At 56.2% G+C, this 17467-nt stretch overlaps 1 protein-coding gene across 2 annotated transcripts in view; it reads left to right on the top strand.

The window, feature by feature from the left end:
* Nucleotides 1-17454, top strand: part of ARHGAP44 (Rho GTPase activating protein 44) — a 144054-nt gene extending 126600 nt beyond the window's left edge. The window contains exons 16-20 of one of the 2 annotated variants that reach the window (XM_024753072.1): nucleotides 288-468; nucleotides 7736-7957; nucleotides 9465-9622; nucleotides 12777-13157; nucleotides 16585-17454. In XM_024753072.1, the coding sequence (XP_024608840.1) occupies nucleotides 288-468; nucleotides 7736-7957; nucleotides 9465-9622; nucleotides 12777-13157; nucleotides 16585-16721 (1079 nt within the window). In that variant the 3' untranslated portion in view covers nucleotides 16722-17454. Of the gene's footprint in view, nucleotides 1-287; nucleotides 469-7735; nucleotides 7958-9464; nucleotides 9623-12776; nucleotides 14551-16584 lie in introns of those variants that run through there. The other variant, XM_024753065.1, reaches the window with a different exon arrangement.
* Nucleotides 17455-17467: the final 13 nt, after the last annotated feature.

Raw genomic sequence — 17467 nt, forward strand, 5'->3', positions numbered from 1 at the left:
TACCCATCTGTTCCTATTTGGCTAAATTTGTTTTGTGAATCACAGATGAAAAATGCTTTATTAAATGCCCATCGTATTACACGCTAGGTGAGCATATGTGTTCACCTGGTAATAGGACGAATTATATTAAGATGAATTAATATCAATAGATGATCTAACACTGAACCATGGGACAAGATTTTCAGGGGTGACACATAAAGAAGCGGCCGTCTCTGCTATCTCCCTCCTGCCCAGGAAGGCTGTGGCTGACCCACAGACCATGTGCACCCATTCTGTCTTCCCCGCAGAGATAGAGTTCAACATCACGGGCAATTACGGGAGTCCTGTGCATGTGAACCACAATGCCAACTACAGCTCGATGCCCTCCCCGGACGTGGACCCCGCCGACCGGCGCCAGCCCGAGCAGGCCCGCCGGCCCCTCAGCGTTGCCACGGATAACATGATGCTGGAGTTTTACAAAAAGGATGGGTATGAACTAGCATCCCTGTCTCAGCGTTGGGGGTTGTGGGATGGAGGGGTTGATTCACATGGGATGACAGGAAGGCTGCAGTTACCAGCAGCAGTTGGAGTGGGTTGTGTCTGTTAGCATGTCAGTTCATTCTTGATGCCTCCATCCGTGCTATTCGGGGTGCCTAGGCTCGCTTCCCACCCTTCAGGACGGAAGTAAGTGCGGCCTTCCGACCTGACAGCTGTGATCAGTATTGATGAGTTCTCATCAAAAGAAAAAAAAAGTGGGTCAGAAGGGGACCCTGAAAAAAAAAAAGATACTAAACACTTTATTTTGACTCAAAATTTGCAAACGTACATCCATTCTCAAATCTTCAGCGGTTTTATTCTGATGCTGGGTCTGCTCGTCTGCACCCCTCAGCAACATTCCTGCATCAGTAACACCTGCCGTGTGTAGTTTAACATTCCCAGTTTCAGTCTCTTTAAAACAGATTGAAAACCTAAACCTTGAAGCAATCTGGGTGTAAAATCCTTGTAAGTTTCTGAGGGTTGTTTTTCCGTCTTTCGTGATCGACACCTACACCTGCTTTGATGCGGTTGTCACGAGACTCATAAATGCGCCCAGCTTAATTCGCATAGGAATGACCCTCTTGCACCCACATTAAATCAGTTCACATAATATGTAGTTGGATGATGTGATTCCCATAAGAAGTCAAATGGGCATAACAGGTTTCCTGACGAGCACAGCTGATTCGTGGGAGGTGTCAGCTCAGCCCTGGCACCCACATACGTGGGCTTGAGTCATCGGCTAATGTGTCCTACAGAGGAAAGGTTGGAAAACCCAGAACTGTGGAGGTACGTGAGTCTTACTTCCCACCCCTCTTCTCTTCTGAGTGGGAGTCGACCTTGGAGACCCACACCTGTGTCCTGTGTCGATGGGGAGTATTCGCAAGGTCCAGTGTCCCTGCTCGTTCCCTTTCCCACCAGAGACCCTTCCCGTGAGAGGCGGGTGCAGGGTGTTTCTCTGCTCTGCGCTGTTGTTCATTGTATTCTGTCCGGTGGGGAAAGAAAAGCTGGAAATTCTTAGAAGTTAAAGGGAGTAGGGGGAGATTTCACCAATCTATAAAAAAAAAAAAAAAGAGCATACTTAGAATCTGATCTTTGCCTCGGGGGAGAGAGACAGAGATGCAGAGAGAAGAGCGAGAGACCTAGTAAATGCATTGGAATTTGTTTTTAAAACTCAGTTTTAAGCGACTCAGTTCCTGTGTGAAGTGTCTCTTGCGGTGGGGGCGGGGGGATGCCCTGGAGGGGCAGTTCTGGTCCTTTGGTCCCAAGTGTTTCTGCATCAGAGGTGGGCTCCACCCTGGTTCCCAGTCCCCTCTGAAAAGCCATCCAGATGACCTCTATGAGAAAGTTATCACTGTGGAATCTCAGGGCGTTCGACTTCCACTGGGCCCTACAGCGTGGTCTTCTTAGTATAAAGAGCCAGGGGTCGTTGGGATTTCCGTGGACAGACTGCCATCCCACTGGGGCCCCAGGGGCTGCAGGCAGCTTTCCAGATGCTGCTGGGGCCTTACCACCAGAGGGTTTTCAGGGGTACGCAGAGGCTAGAACTACACAAGTCAGACCACCTCAGCTAGTGCTGTGCAGACCAGTCAATCTGTCCCTGCCAAACTCTCCCAGAATTGTGGATTTGTGGCCCGGATCAATGAATTTCGAGGGTGGTTTGTTATGCAACTAAAGATAATCAGAACAAGCTTTAAAATAAAAAATAAAAAAGGATACTAACGTGCTGTCCCCGTGCAGCTCGGTGCAGCTGCTCTTTCCTGTCCTGAAACCTGATGGGCCTGTAGCCAGTTCACTTGCGTTCTCATCCTTAGGGGGCCTCCACCAGGGCCAGCCGACAGCAGCCTCCGAATCCACGAGGATATTTACACCAGGGCTAGCGGCCTCCCTCAGAGCTCAGTTTAGTGCGTGACTCGTCCTCAGCCGGTGCTTGAAACTGCTCTGCAGGGGTCTTGTCTCGCCAGCGCCCCTGCCCCCGGACCTTAGCCTGGACGTTCTGTAATTTGGAGTAAGCACGTGTGATCGAGAAGTTCGGGAGCGATCTGAACGGTGCTCTGTGGAACGCTAGTTCCACTAATGCTAGGTTCTGTTGGGGCAGGAGGCGAGGAGAGGGAAATCTGGGGTCTCTTGTGTTCCTGAAACACAGGATTCAACACGTCGAAACCGCTTTCTTGAGTGTATGACTTCTCAGGGTCTTTTACGCGCTGTGACGTGCCATGCATCTTCACAAGGGGCTGTGGCATCATTTCCCAAGTTTATTAGATCACAAAGCCTGTTGTCACGAGACAGTCAGAACTCGTGTTCCAAGGGACTTGTTTCTTTTTCAGTTGTGGGTATTGAGATCTTCTGCAGACCTAGCGGAAGGATGGAGAGCCTTCAAAGGACAGCCACCCTGAAAGGGGTTTATGTCGTGGATAGGGGGTGTAGGAATGTTACTTCAGAGAGAGCCCGAACCTGGGGTAAAACAAGCTTACCTAGAAAGTTCTGGGAACCAGGGGAAACCTTGACTCATATGTGGGGGTTGGATTGGTCAGCTGGGCCTTTGGGAGGTGCATTCTTGGCCCAGGCCCTACCTCTGCTTCCACATTTCCAGGATTTACACATCTGTGGATGTTGAGACCAGGTCTGTGAAGTGTTGCCAGGTGACCCCAGGTTTTATTTGTACTGGGGAGGTGAAGAAACTTTGTTGTTATGCATTTAGGAGAGGAATTATCCCTAGAGGAGCTGGAAATACCGGATTTTGGCCTTCCTGGGGGACTGCAGACAAGGCTAAGCCAGGATTTTTAGGATCCTTCCTATTCATTATTCACCTTGGCACCCGTCCTGCCACTGCTCCCCGACCTCCACGTTCACCCTAAACGGTGCGGGAACTCCCAAAGCTTCTGTGGGTTATTGGGGAGATACCAGATTTCCTTTCCTCCTTTCTCTTGGTGGGTCTTTCCCAAGTGTAACTGATCTCTAGAACAAAAATCTCAACCTTTCCGATCTCTGTAGACTTGAATACCTCAAAGCCATACGTTGGCTGACATCTCTGGTTAGGACTGTTCCTGACCAGGATTCAAAAACAGCATGACAGGGGGCTTCCCTGGCGGTCCAGTGGTTAGGACTCCGCGCTTCCACTGCAGGGGGCACGGGTTCAATCCCTGGTCAGGGAACTGAGATCCCACGTGCCGCATAGCACAGCCAAAAATGAATAAAATAAAAACAGCATGACAGATGTCAACCCTACAGGGGCCAAAAGAAAAACAGAAAGCAACCACTAACTCCTGACAGCTCATCACCTGGAATGGTCCACAGCAAACTTCTGTTCTCAGTAATACATGTGTTCTCTCTGTAGATACCTGTTCTTATGCTGGAATCTCCAACTTTCAGAATTTTTTTTTTTTTCCTGGGGCAGGCCTTTTTCTCCTAATTTTTAAGGTCCTAGATCTTCTCTTTTCCCTGTGTGGCCTGCCAGGTTACAGACTTTAAAACAGGAATGCCATTCCGTTTCCTGAATCAAGGAGACCTGTTCCATGATACAGTCTCTCATGGAAAAATACAAAGTGCAGCTTAGGGTAAGTTCCCTGCAAACGGGAGGTCCCTGTAGACTGGGAGGAGTGAAGCAGGGTGAAGTAGGCTTCAGCGGGGCTGCCTCGCCAAGGTACGGGTTTGCCAGCTGCCCTGTGTTAATCCTGAGGGCAAGCAGGCATGAGAAGCCTGAATTCCCTGCCCCTTGTCACCTTACCCTAAAGGGAGCCACGTGTCTCAGGGTCAGCTCCCCCCATGCTGCAGGCGCTCGCCTCCCATCACCTGGCTCCCTCTTTAGAAGACCCAGGAAGTCCAGAAGGGAAGCTCTGCCCAGGTGCCCTCCTGGACTCTGCCACGTGCCCCTGCCTTCTGCTTATTGATTTCCAAACCCTTTGCTTCTCAGGGGTTCTTCCTGGCCTCTGGTTTCTCGCTTCTCCCTTGATTCAGCCATAAAGGGATCCGAAAACCAAGTTCCTCTCGTTTTCACCGGAAGCAGTGGCCGTGGGAAATCTTTGACATATACGAGATGTGGGTACCTGTGCAGTGACTTCTGAGGGAGTTGGTTGTTTCTGATTGATTGAACTTGGTCATTTTTATTTTATTTTATTATTTATTTATTTATTTATTTAGGCTGTGTTGGGTCTTCGTTGCTGCGCGCGGGCTTTCTCTCGTTGTGGCGAGCAGGGGCTACTCTTCGTTGCGGGCCGCGGGCTTCTCACTGCAGTGGCTTCTCGTTGCGGAGAACGGGCTCTAGGCGCGCGGGCTTCAGTAGTTGTGGCGCGTGGGCTCAGTAGTTGTGGCGCGTGGGCTTAGTTGCTCCGTGGCATGTGGGATCTTCCCGGACCAGGGCTCGAACCCGTGTCCCCTGCACTGGCAGGCGGATTCTTAACCACTGCGCCACCAGGGAAGTCCCGGTTATTTTTAAATAGCACGCAAGTTCTTTGATCCTGGCGGCTGTTGCTTCTTTATGTGATAAAACAATGAGCAGAAACTTGCGACCTGCTTACATAACCTGGTTGTATTCTTCCACCTCTGAATAGCTCCCCCCTCTCGGCAGCATGCCAGGCAATTTTGTAATTTTTTGTCTTTGGATGGAGTCCTAGCTAGACGTTCAGACACACATCTACCAACCTTCCAAGCAAATCTTCATTGGCTTCTGAAGGTAATATGCTTTGAGGCCTCTGAGCGTCTTGCTGTTACCGCTGTGATCGATTCGCTCTGTAAAGATTTTTCTTGCCTTTTGTCTGAAGGAACTAGGACGCTCATAGAATACTGGCGGGACTGTAAAATAGAACAACCACTTGGGAAAGCAGTTCAGCAGTTTCTGCAAAAGTTAAACATGGACCCACCATGTGATGCAGCCATTCTATCCCTAGATATTTACCCAAGTGAAATAAAAGTGTATGTCTATACAAAGACTTGAAAAAGAAAAAGAAGGTTTTTATTGCCTCTTGAAAATGTCAGTGAACCTTTGATGTGTGTTTCCTGGACGCAGAGGACGCGGCTTCCCATGTGAAAGTCACTTCCGCTGGGAGAGTGGTGATCACAGTTGGCACAGCCGTCTCTTTATAAAAGCAGGGGTGTGCATTTCTCCTCTGGACTGTTGGTTGCTGGTGCTTTGCCGATGGATGATATTTAGCGGGTCTCGTTGGTCCTCCCCCCCGCCCCCCGACCATGCCCTCCCCTGGGTAAGCCAGGAGAAGATCACCAGGGAGCCTGGTGTCTGGGGTCACCAGTGCTGGAAGGTGTGTTTGGAAATAGAAGGTGTCCCCCCCCAGCCCTGATCCCAGAGCCCACGCCTCTCATCCCAGATGGGGAAGGTCTTCCTAAGTGAGAGCGAATAGGGTAAGGAAGAGAGCACAGCGCGAGACCTCCAGCCTCTAGGGCTTCTGTTGGTCACCACGGGATAAATCCCGCCCTCCTTGCCGACACTGCAGCTAAGTGGTATCAGTTTGCTTCCCCAAGTGGAATGTTAAGCTGTTTGCTCTTTTTCAGCCTGATAAACTTGGAAGCCCAAGGGGCATAGTTTGATACCCCCCTGCAGCCCACTTTAAATACCGGGGGACGCAGTCAGACTCTGTCCCAGAGTTTTGAGTGGCCTCTAGGGGTGATTGGATCTCGTATAGAAGGTGCTTGTTTATTGGTGGGGGATCCTCAGAAGCAAGATGACTTGCAAGGTGGGTCCTGGAGAGAGACTGAACGCCCCCAAAATGCCTTGGAGATGAGAAATATTAACAGTGACACTCGACAGGAAGGGAGGGTCTCTGGGTCCCCGCCCCCAGGGGAAAGTGTGTCAGAAGCCGTCCGTCCCCTATGTGCGCGGCTGTAGCATTGTTCTCTGTGCGCCTCACGGAGAGTCCGTCCCCGCACATTTCCTTACAGGACCCATATCCCACCTGCTACAGCCGATCCCCAAACGTGGACCTTTTCTGTGAATCTTGCTGCCCCTCTGTGAGGTGGCTAGAATGTCATGGTGTAATAGCTCTTTGCTTCTGACCAGCGTGGGTGTGAGTACGACCCTCTGTGCATGTATGCAGGGGAGACCGGTGCTGGCTGGTGTTCACCCTGCGTGAATGTCCGTGTCTCCCTTAATACTGGAAGGATTGGCTCTGGCCTTAGTCAGTGAAGGCCTCGACTGCGTACCGTGGAACCAGTTACCTCCTAGACCCGAGGAAGGCATTAACCACCTTCTAAATCATTAACTGAGAAGAGAGCGGACTGCCGCTTCCATGGATTTGTTTTCCTCCCTTATTCCTGACCAGTGTGAGCTCTTTGGCTTCTCTCTTTATTCCCCTGCAGGGGTAGGATGATTTTTCACCTGTACAAACAGAAAAGTCACTTTAACTAGAAAGACCAGCTAAACTGAAACAATTTCAGTAAAAGCCCCAGGCTTAGCCTTGACAGACACAAGAGACAAGACAGACCTTGACAGGGACAAGCTGTGTGTCCCAAGGAGGGCGCAGTTTTTTCCACACTAATATCTGTATGTTTCTGTCCCTGCAGCCTTAGGAAAATCCAAAGGTACGGTATCCTTGGGTAGCTACGAGGCCACGCTCAGTCTCTGACCACTAAGCGAGCTATGCCTTAGGGAGCTCTGCAAGGGGGTGAATGTGTATGGCTGGTTGCTTTGGCCGATTTACTCAAAGCTGTCTGTCTTCCCCTCGTTAAAATGGAGTCGGGGTGGAGACTGACCAGAGGCATGTTCAGCCCTTCCCTGCTGTGTAGACCCTGCGGAGGTTGTAGCTCAGCCAGCACCCTGGGGCTGGTGCAGGAGTCCCGAGTCTGTCCCGTGCTCTCTATCCCCAAGTGGCAAAAAGAAGAAAGATGGATGTTTAGATGTCCCCTGCTGGCTGGTGCCCTGTTGTGGTCTGAGGCTGCCCCTCCCTCGCTGTCCCGCCCACCTCCACCTCCCACTTGGGAGGAGTGGGTGCCCCCCAGTGAGGCCGCTCTCTGCTCTGAGGGAAGCTTGGATTCTGGGGAGCTCGTTGGGCAGGCAGTGGTCCTAAGGCCAGCGGTGCCCGGGCCGCTGGTGGGAGCCCCGCCCGGAGCCGCCGGGGTGCTCAAGCACCTCTGTCCGCGGAGCACGGCTGGCAGCTGTCTCGCTTCCCTGGTCCAGGAGATGCTCAGGCTGCGCTGCGGGGCGCTTGGTGGGGGCGGGAACCCCGGCGCCCGGCGCGCGCGGCTAAGCCTGGGTCTCTCTGTCCCTGGCCAGCATGGGCGTGAGGGTCATGGACACGTCGTGGGTGGCTCGAAGAGGCTCCTCGGCCGGCCGGAAGGCGTCCTGCGCCCCGCCCACCATGCAGCCCCCAGCCCCATCCGCGGAGCTCGCCCCGCCCTTGCCGTCACCCCTCCCGGAGCAGCCCCCCGACGGCCCCGCGGTGCCCGCGCTCTCTCCCTCCGGCCTCGGCCTCCAGCCCGGGGCTGAGCGGATCAGGTAAGCAGGGCGCTGTCGTCCTCCCCCCACCAAACCCCCCCAGCCTGGGTCAGCCTGGCCTGCGGTGCACAGACCACAGTGCTGGTCTGGGTTTGCCGCACCCACTCAAAGCCTCTTGGAGTTGGTCATTTACCCCCTTTCCTAAGCATCCTGGTTTGGCTTCTGCAGCAGGTAAGGCATTCACAGACCCCTGGATTTTCATCAGATGGAAGCCAGGCTTTCCCAGAACAGCATCCCAGGCACACGGGTAAGGTGGCAGCTTGCTACGGCCAGGCGAGGAATCTGAGTCCCCAGCTCCCTGTGTCCCCCTCCTATGCTATTACAGCTTCCCTATTTTGAAATTTAGAATTTCAGTGTTTCTCCCTTCCTCTCCTCTACCTTTAGACGCGTAGGGACCATTTTACTGCTAAAATGGGTGCAAATCAGGTAAAGAATGGAGGTGCCGTGGTCACGCTGGGCCTGGGGATCTTTGCAGCCTGTGGTGTGACTGCATCTCGTTCTTGCGGAGGAAGAAGGAAGACGGGAAGCGCACTCATTCCAGCGCTAGTTCTATGAACTTTTATGCAGGGCAGCCCTTGTCACTCCAAAGATGAAAAACGCAGTCTGAGCCATCAAGGCGCACGTCACGGCATGTGGTCGTTGGTACCCGGGGCGCGGGGGAAGGAGGCCATCCCTGGCCCTTCCTTGAAAGGGACGTGGTCAGAGGAGATTCTAGGAGTGGGGATTGCACAGGAGGCTGCTTTGCCGTTTGTTTCTGTCTGTCCTAAAGCAGCAGTTCAGAGAAGCGGGAAAGTTCCTTCACTCAGAGGCACTGTGCGTTCTGTTAGGGTGTGCAGTATCCCTCCACGGCCACCGCTGAAAACACTCCAGAGACTCTGGGAAGCCGAACCTCTCAAGCCAGTCTTCGCATGTACACGTGCGTGCACACACACACAGAGACACACAGACACACACACACACACACACACAAACCCCCTAAGCGAAGGGATTGCAGGGTTTTTTGTTGTTGTTTTTTTTAATGAGTAGAAGGTATTTTCCCTGAGAAATGGGGAAGTGACAATCAGAGTTGGGGGGCGGGAGGGTAGTGACCCTGGATGGCGTGGTTGCTGATGGCTCCACTGGAGAGGACGAGGGGTCGCCAGCTCTGGCTGGGACTCATGGGCTTCAGTTTCGTTTGAGGGATGTGGGAGGGGAGAGGGAGTCAGCAGGAAGCAGCGGCTGCTGGTTGGTGGAGGAAATGGACAAATAGGAGACTTGCTGGGATGGTCTCCTGCTGGAGAGAGAGCAGAGGCCAGGAGAGGGAGCTGGCCACGGGTGCCACACGGGGATGAAGGTGGAACCCAGGCCCTCAGAGCCCCAAGAGAGGACGGTCACCTCCGTGGGCATCTTGGAAGGCTTTCAGAAGGGCTGAGAGGACCATACCTGCCTAGAGGAACATGTGTTCAGTTCACAGCGCTGATGCTGAAGTTACCTGAGTTCAGGGGCTGTCTTTTGTCCTGTGTTTCAGCACTTCTAAAAGCAAGGAACTCTCTCCAGGATCTGGGCAGAAAGGAAGTCCAGGTTCCAGCCAGGGGACGCCCAGTGCAGCGATGCAGCCCGGGATGCAGCCGGGCGCCAGCCCCAGCCAGCTGCCCGCAGACCAGAGTCCTCACACCCTCCGGAAGGGTATGTCACTGCCGCCGGCTCGTGGGGGCTTGGGGGGCTCGGGCCAGAGAGCTGTCACACCGCCTGGAAACATTTCCCTGCATTCTCACGGAGATTTAGCAACTGGTTTCATGAAAAAGTACTGCACCTGAGAGCTTTGGGAAGTTAGCCAACCCCAAGAGGGGCCGTTGCATCGTTATTCCTCGGTTTACTCATTTGAACAGTGGGCTCGGGGGTGTGGTGGGGGGCAGACACGGGGCTCTGCTTCCCGTCCACCAGGACCTTTCTGCAGAATCATCACCCAGGGTGACACGTGTCTTCATCGACTCTGCCAGGCTTCCCACCACCACTTAAAATGCAGTGTGGAGTCTTCCCCAGGAGCCCCCTGCCCCAGCTGGGGTCCAGCCCAGCTGCCTACCCCTGGATTATTTGTAGAAGGGGACACAGAGGCGGAATTGAGACTGTTTCTGCAGGAGGCCTGCCCTTTGATATTTCTTTAGTGGAGGCCTGAGCATTTGTCCACTGGCCCATGAGCTGCCCACCCCAGATTTCTGCCACTGAAACCCACTGCAGAAGGCCCCGTTATTCTCCCTGAAAGGATTCCCCAAAGCCGAGACATGCTCCATGGTGATATTTCATAAATGGGGGCTGCATGGAACGTGTGTTAATCAGAGCCACCTTTTTTTTCACCTTCTGTCATGACGAAGTCTGTAAGGTGCTTAAAACAGCACGTTGTCTGATTTGTTCTCAGTTCAGGCCTGTCCGGCTTCTAGGTGTGCCTTTAGCTCCGGGATGTGGGACTGGGCTGGTTTTCCTTATCCTGACACAGGGCCCCTCCCGGCTGCGGGCTGCTGTGTGAGCCCATCATCCGAGCCTGCCCTCACCCAGCCCTTCCATCCTACTCACCCCCATTCATCCCTTGTACGCCCTACAAATGTTTGTTGAGCCTCTGCTATGTGTAGAGAGCCCCGAGGCTCTAACAGAGCAGCAGACATGGCCTCTGCAGACAGGTGAACGTGGAACCGTAGTACAAGGGTGTTGTTGCTGGACCGCCTGTGGTGAGCTCAGGACACCGAGGGTCATGTGAGGGCACCTTGCAACACAGGGGGTTGGCCAAAGTGGCAGTGGAGGGATTTGAGCGTGCCAGGGCTTTAGCCAGCAATAACACATTTGTCTTGCGGTCCTGATCGAATTCTCTGGCTGTCTTAGTTTACACGGCTTTTAACCCTCCCCGAGCTGTGCAGGGCAGGGTGATGACTAGGCTGTTCTTCTGTCCAGTGGGGTCGGGGCTCCAGGCCACGCGGCTCCCCAAAGTCAGTGGGACATTGGCCCTCTCGTTCTTCACAGCCCATTGGACCCAGGCAGGGGTTTCCCAGGGGACGTTCAGCAGCTCGGCACCATCATTTGAAAGGCACACCATTGCCCACAAGTGGCACACTGAGTTTTGTTCTGTACCCCCTCAGTCTTTTGACGGTGTGCCTACAGTCTTACATCATGACCTAGGCCTGTCCCTGCCTGGGGTGGTAAATGTCACCACAGACACCACGGTGATGTCACTGCATCCCCCGTCTTCCGGCTCCCTGTGTTCAAGCACTGACCCCTAGAGTCTCCACTGGATGAGAAGCACGTAATGCCTGCATCAGCCAGTAGGGCTGAAAAGTGGTTTTAAGTCATGACTGCGTGGTGCTTGACATACGTGATCCCATGTAATGGTTACAGTACTGTGGAGGAAATGTGATTCTTTCCAGTGCATACAAAATGTTTATTTATTTATTATTTTTTAAAAATTTATTTTGGCTGTGTTGGGTCTTCTTTGCTGCGTGCGGGCTCTCTCTAGTTGCAGCGAGCAGGGGCTACTCTCCGTTGCGGTGCGCGGGCTTCTCATTGCGGTGGCTTCTCGTTGCGGAGCACGGGCTCTAGGCATGCAGGCTTCAGTAGTTGTGGAACGCAGACTCAGTAGTTGTGGCTCGTGGGCTGTAGAGCACAGGCTCAGTAGTTGCGGTGCGTGGGCTGAGTTGCTCCACAGCATGTGGGATCTTCCCGGACCAGGGCTCGAGCCTGTGTCCCGTGCATTGGCAAACAGATTCTCAACCACTGTGCCACCAGGGAAGGCCATACAAGAGGTTTAAATAAAATCCCCCAGCTTGCAGCAGGTGAGACGGGATAGGAATTTGAACCCAAGTTGATGGGACTCAGGAGAGCGGGACCCTTACTTTTCCGCACCAAGGAGCCAGGGGGGTGCACGCGACATCGTTGGAATAGATTCTGTTCCGTCGGCGGGGTGGGGCGTAGGGGGGAAAACGATGCCTCCTTGAGGGCTTAAAAAGACAGTTTCCTCGAGAGTAAGTGCTACCCACAGCCAGCCCTCAATCTGAGAGATGAGTGGTCGCTTTCTCGAGACATTTGTCCACCAAGGGATCTTGTAAATATTAGAATTTGTCATCCTTGCCAGTTCCTTTCCATTTAAAGGCATAATGTGTTTGTCACCCTTTAGCATGACTAAGTAAATAAAAAGAGGGGAATGAAGGCGGTGACGCACTTAGAACAAACAATGCAGGTCTGTACACGTCTACACGCAGGGCTCATGAAGGGAAAACACTTCTGAGGCAAGTCCACAGGACTGAGGGGAAGCACAGGGCAAGACAGGCAGCGTGATGGAGGCTCTGGGCCTCTGTGGCCAGAGGACTTGGTCATAGGTCACTGTTACGGGATCCCAGAGCCATTGGGCAGGTTCAGCCAAAAGTCAGAGCTTCCGACCCCGAGGACGGTTGCTCTGTCCAGGGTCCACTGCCGCAAGCCGATCTCTAGTTGTCCCGTCCCGGACGCTGCGTCCCAGACTCCTCCCTCCTCGGAGCCCCCCTGTTAGGTGCACCACTTTGAAGTGATGGGAGGACCCTGGGAACTCAGCCACGGCCTGGGCATGGGAAATGTGTTCTCCTGTTTGGCTTGGGGGGGGTGGGGGGGTGGTGTGCTGATCACAGCAGGAATCCAGGGGAGAGGAGGAGAAATTAGTGAACAGATGGGCGGATATGCAGTTCTAGGTGAATTTTAAGGAACGGTGTTGGCTGCTCTCAGCTTGGCAGGAGCTGGGGGTGGAGGCGAGGGGGGGAGCTTGCTGACAGCCACAGGGATGATGGGTGTCACTGAACCCCGTGTTCTATGCTTCCTCTTTCAGTTTCCAAGAAGCTGGCACCCATTCCGCCCAAGGTCCCCTTTGGCCAGCCGGGGTCCCTGCCTGAGACGCCTGCCGGCCAGCCGTCCCCACTCAGCCTGTCGCCCACGCCCCCCAGCACCCCATCACCCTACGGACTGAGCTGCCCCCCGGGGTACTCCCTGGCCTCGGGCCAGCTCTCCCCGGCGGCCGCGACGCCCCCGCTGGCCTCCCCCTCCGGCTTCGTGGGCGCTCTCAGCAAGTCGCGGCCCACCCCGAAGCCCCGGCAGAGGCCCACACTGCCGCCCCCCGAGCCACCCGCCGTCAGCCTCACAGCCTCCAGCCCGCAGTCTGCTGAGCAACCCGCGCTGGACGGTGTGTCCCCCGGGGAGAGCATGTCCACAGGTAACCGCCGCGCGCGCAGCGTCTCCGTGAGCCTTAGCGCACCCTGCTTGCCAGGGATGGCCCTGCTGTGCCACGCGTGTGGCACCCGGGCTGGTCTCCTTAGAAGCCCCCGTGAGGCCGTGGAAAGCCCTGGTGGCCGGTTGTCCTGCGGGGGTGGGGGTGGGGAGGCTCCCTGGGAGATTTCTCCCAGCTGAACACCCGCCAGCCCAGGGTTCTGGTCCTACTCTTCACCTGGGGGCTGAGCACCCTGCGTCCTTGGAGGGGCTCTTACAGGGTGGCTGGATTGTGATGGCAGAGCAGAGGCTGTTTTTTCCCTCTCCGCTAAAGAAGCCTTTTGAGAAAACTGTTTTTCTAGCAATACGTGTTTAGAAAGGGGTCAGTTTCAGAAAAGATGCTGCCCCCTGGTTGGAGAAGCCCACGAGGACTAAACTTAGTTTTGCTTTAAATTTAAAGTCAAAGACGAGCTGTTTTCCTCCAGGACAGTGTGTAAGCATAACACACACACACCCCCCACATACACACATGTACACCACACACACATGCACACCAGATACACACACACTCTCTCTCTCTCGAGAGCAGTTTGGCCCTCGGTCCCGGGTGCCCTGGGACTTCTAACGGGTCGAGCTTTTGCCGCCACGTCCCTCTCCAGGCGCGCCGTTTTCCCCTCGATCAGCTGGAGGTGAGCCTGCGGGCTTTGCGCCTCGCTGCGCAGGAAGGGCCGGCCCGGCGCGCATGCGCGGTGGGGCAGAGGCACACACGTGCCGAGAGGCCGTCCGGTGATGCGGCTGCTTTACCTTTGCTGCGATAAACGGTGCAGGTCCAGTTGCTCCATCCACCCTGAGGGCTTATAGAAAGCTCAGGAAAAGTTCTAACCAGTGAGCACCACTTCCCGCTGGTGGTTCTAGAGGAGCCCTTGATGGATGGGAGGGGCCCAGGGGAGGTGTGACGGCCCCCTTCCCTCCTGCCCGGCTCAGAGCTACTGCCCTTTAGCAGTCATCTCGTGCCCCGTCTGTCCTGTCCCGACGTCCTCTGGCGGCGGCAGCCTGGCCCGTAGTCCCGCAGGGCGGGCGGGGGTCTGAGCCGCATGGTCGGTGGTGGTTTACTGTGGTCCGTCTGACTGTGAGGCTGGGCGTGGTCCGTGTTCCATTCGTCTCATCGTATTTATTCCTTTCTCTGAATCCTGTCGCTGTGTCCTCGCAGCTGTGTGACACGGGGGCCGCAGTTGTGGATACGTGAGGGGGATTCCAGGGTAAGCGGTCCCGGCCTCGCCCCTCCGCTCGCAGCCAGGCCGCAGCCCCGCGCTCTGCATGCACCCCGACCTGCACGGCAGCCTCTGCGGCCTTGAGGCTCAGTGGCCTCCTCCTTTCTTTTCTGAGGGAGGAGATGGGGGAGAAACAGGTCTCCCTCCCCTTCTCTGGCCAGTCACCTAATCCCAGCTGCTCCCCCCGCCCATTTTGGTTTAGATTGAGGGGGTGACAGCCCTGTCCCTCATCCCGTGTGTCCTTGTGTCACTGGCTGACCTGCTACCGACAGGTGCCCAGTGTCGGGGAGGTGCATGTGCACCCCTGGTTCAGGGAAGGGCCCCGGGGACAGGACCCGCCTGCTGCCATGGCTGCATCCTCCACCGCGGGGCCTGGAGCCTGAGCTCCGGCTAGGACGGTTGGCAAGTCCTGAAGAGTCCATAGTGTTCGTTCTAGAATTTACCGAGCTGTTTTTCCCCAGTGTATAGAGCCAGCCAGGGCTTTTCTGTCCCACTCAATGAAATACTCTGAGAGCCTTTGCTGCCAGTCTCTGCCTGGTCTCCTCCTCCTGTAAGTAGATGCTCAAAAGGAAAACTAAGGCAAGAACAGTAAGGAAGCCGGAGTCAGAAAGGGGCAGCCAGAGCAAAGCAGGGGAGGGTCCCCCCCAGTCCCCCCAGGGAAGCTGCTGAGCTGCGGCCTGCAGACCCCTGACAGCCACAGCTCCAGGGCGTCCGGCACCCACACGGGCCCCGGGATGGGCCCTTCTGGGGCCTCTGACACAGAGACAGGCCTCCCCTTTCCCGGCAGCCAGTGGGCCTTCTCCCCGCCCCAAGCTTAGGCTACCTGAGTCGCCTTCTGGCTCAGGTGTCCAAGGGAGCGGCCAGGATGGCAGCTGGGCAGCTCGCCTCAGGGCTGCACATCCTTCACCTGCAGGCACCTTCCCGCCTGTTATCCCCCCAGCCACTGCTGAGGCCCAGACAGGGTAGGAAACCGCCCGGGGTTACGCTCCCCTGGCCACAGGGACGGAACTTTGAATCCAGAATCCAAGCCCCGGGGCTTGTGCTGCCCTTCCAGGCCGGTGGTGAGGCACCGGCAGACCCCCAGGCTCTGCTCGGTCAGGCGGGGGTACCGTTTGGGGGCTCGTGGAGAGAGAAGGACCTTTGTCCCAGAGCGTCCATGTTTGTGTGTCTTTGAGGACAGTGTCTGAATGTCTGTCCGCTTGCGGTGGTCCTCCTTGGGCGGCATGTTCGCTTTGCAGAAACCGGGGTGCCCCACCCCATCTGGCCCAGGGCCGCTCCCCGTCCAGCTGCATGTCCTCGGTCCTGGGTCCGGGGACGGTGTGCTGCCCGGGGACAGCGAGGCTGTGTGGAGGCCAGAGGCTGAGCAGGCCTGGGAGGGAGGAACAGGCCTGAGCAAAGGATGCCAGGGTCCCCTTAGCCCCCTGCGGCCCCCAAGGACTCAGGGAGCGGCTGTCCGGTGCCCGCCTGGGGGCAGCCGCCCCTCCAGGCCCTGCAGCCCCGTGGCCTGGCCTGCACTGAGCTGCCAGCCGAGGTCTGGACAGACGCCGAGCCTGTTGCCTCAGGGACCTTCCTCCTGAGCATCTCCCAGGAAGTGACCCTTAAGTGCCCCCAGTAGGGGTGTAACTGGAGGTGAGTGGTTTCCGTAGTGCCAGGGTGGCAGGGTGCCCACAGTCAGGGAGCAGTTTGCTCCCCTTACTTCTGGGGTCTTGAGGGGGGACCCCGCCCTGCCTCCACCAGCCACCCCAAGGGTACCATTCGTGGTCTTCAGTGCGGTACCCCCCCCCACACTCATTCACACACTTGGGGGAAGGCTGTCTTCCCCAGCCTGTAACCCTAGCCCCACAGACTTTAGGGAACTAAAGGCAGCCCTGAAATTCCCCAGAAGGTGTCACCGAGACCCGGCCAGGAGCATCCTTCTTTTATGGGTGTGTCACATGGCCCGGCTTGGCAAGCTGGCCCACGGACAGGATCTGCACGTCTGGGTCCACAGGCAAAGCAGGCCGGCCCTGCCCTGCCCCTGCAATGTGGTGGGTGCCGCGGTGGCCCCCAGACGCGCTGGCCCTTCCATGACCGAAGCCCTGCCCGCTCCTCGCGCCGTCCTGCCCACCAGCCGCGCCTCGGGGGCGGGCAGCCCCCTCAGTGCCTCTCTCTGCCGCCTTCCAGATCTGGTCCACTTGGACGTCCCCTCCATCCACGTGGAGCTGGGCTCGGCGCTGCGCCTCGGTCCCCGGGAGCTCGTGCGGCGACGCTCAGTGGCTGAGAAGAGGGACCCGGCGGAGTCAGAGAGCACGGCCCTCTGAGCGGCGCCGCCACACGCGTGTTCCTGTGGCTCCGTGCTGTCATGGCCGCCGCGAGGCTGGAGCATGGCGGACACCCGTGTGGCAGGTGTCGGCCGCGTGGATTTTGTGCATTCCCTCCGGGTGGGGACTCTGGCCTTTTGTTTGATCTTTGCCTTTCGACTTTGTGCCTATTTTGACCCCCTTTCAGCCTCCACGCCAAGTGACAGCCCCGTCCACCCAAGGACCTGTGTCTCAGAAACGTCCTCCGCGGGGTGGGGCGTGGAGGGTCCAGCAGCCGGTCCACCCTGGCTGCCTGTCACCTGAGCTGACGGCCACGGCGAGTCCTGTGCGACCAGCCTGATGGTACAGAGCGGGGATGGGGACGGGGTGGGGGGCTTGCTTACAGGAGCCGAGAAGCCCGGGGCCTTGACCGGTCTGCTGCTTCGCAGGGGAGGGCGAACCTTCATCTGTGGGCTCTGCAGGGAATGGCTAAAAACGACATCTGACAGTTTTACTTCTCCACGCCGTGGACTGAAGCTCCCTTTCCTATCTTATGGTTTTCTATTTCTGAATTTTAAAGAGGGTCCTAAGGTAGCTCCCCAGGCCACCCCCCTCCCCACCAACACTAGGTGTAGCTTAAGTGCAAGCTGCCCAGGAGCATCGGGGCATCCAGGGCACGAAGATGCGGGGTCGCCTCTTTCTGGAGGTCCCAGGTGAATAGCAATAACTCTGTTACCCGAAGCTCAGACAGGAAGGGGAAACCAGCC

Source organism: Neophocaena asiaeorientalis, unplaced genomic scaffold (assembly GCF_003031525.2).
Source record: "Neophocaena asiaeorientalis asiaeorientalis breed wild unplaced genomic scaffold, Neophocaena_asiaeorientalis_V1.1 scaffold540, whole genome shotgun sequence".
Lineage (NCBI taxonomy): Eukaryota > Metazoa > Chordata > Mammalia > Artiodactyla > Phocoenidae > Neophocaena > Neophocaena asiaeorientalis.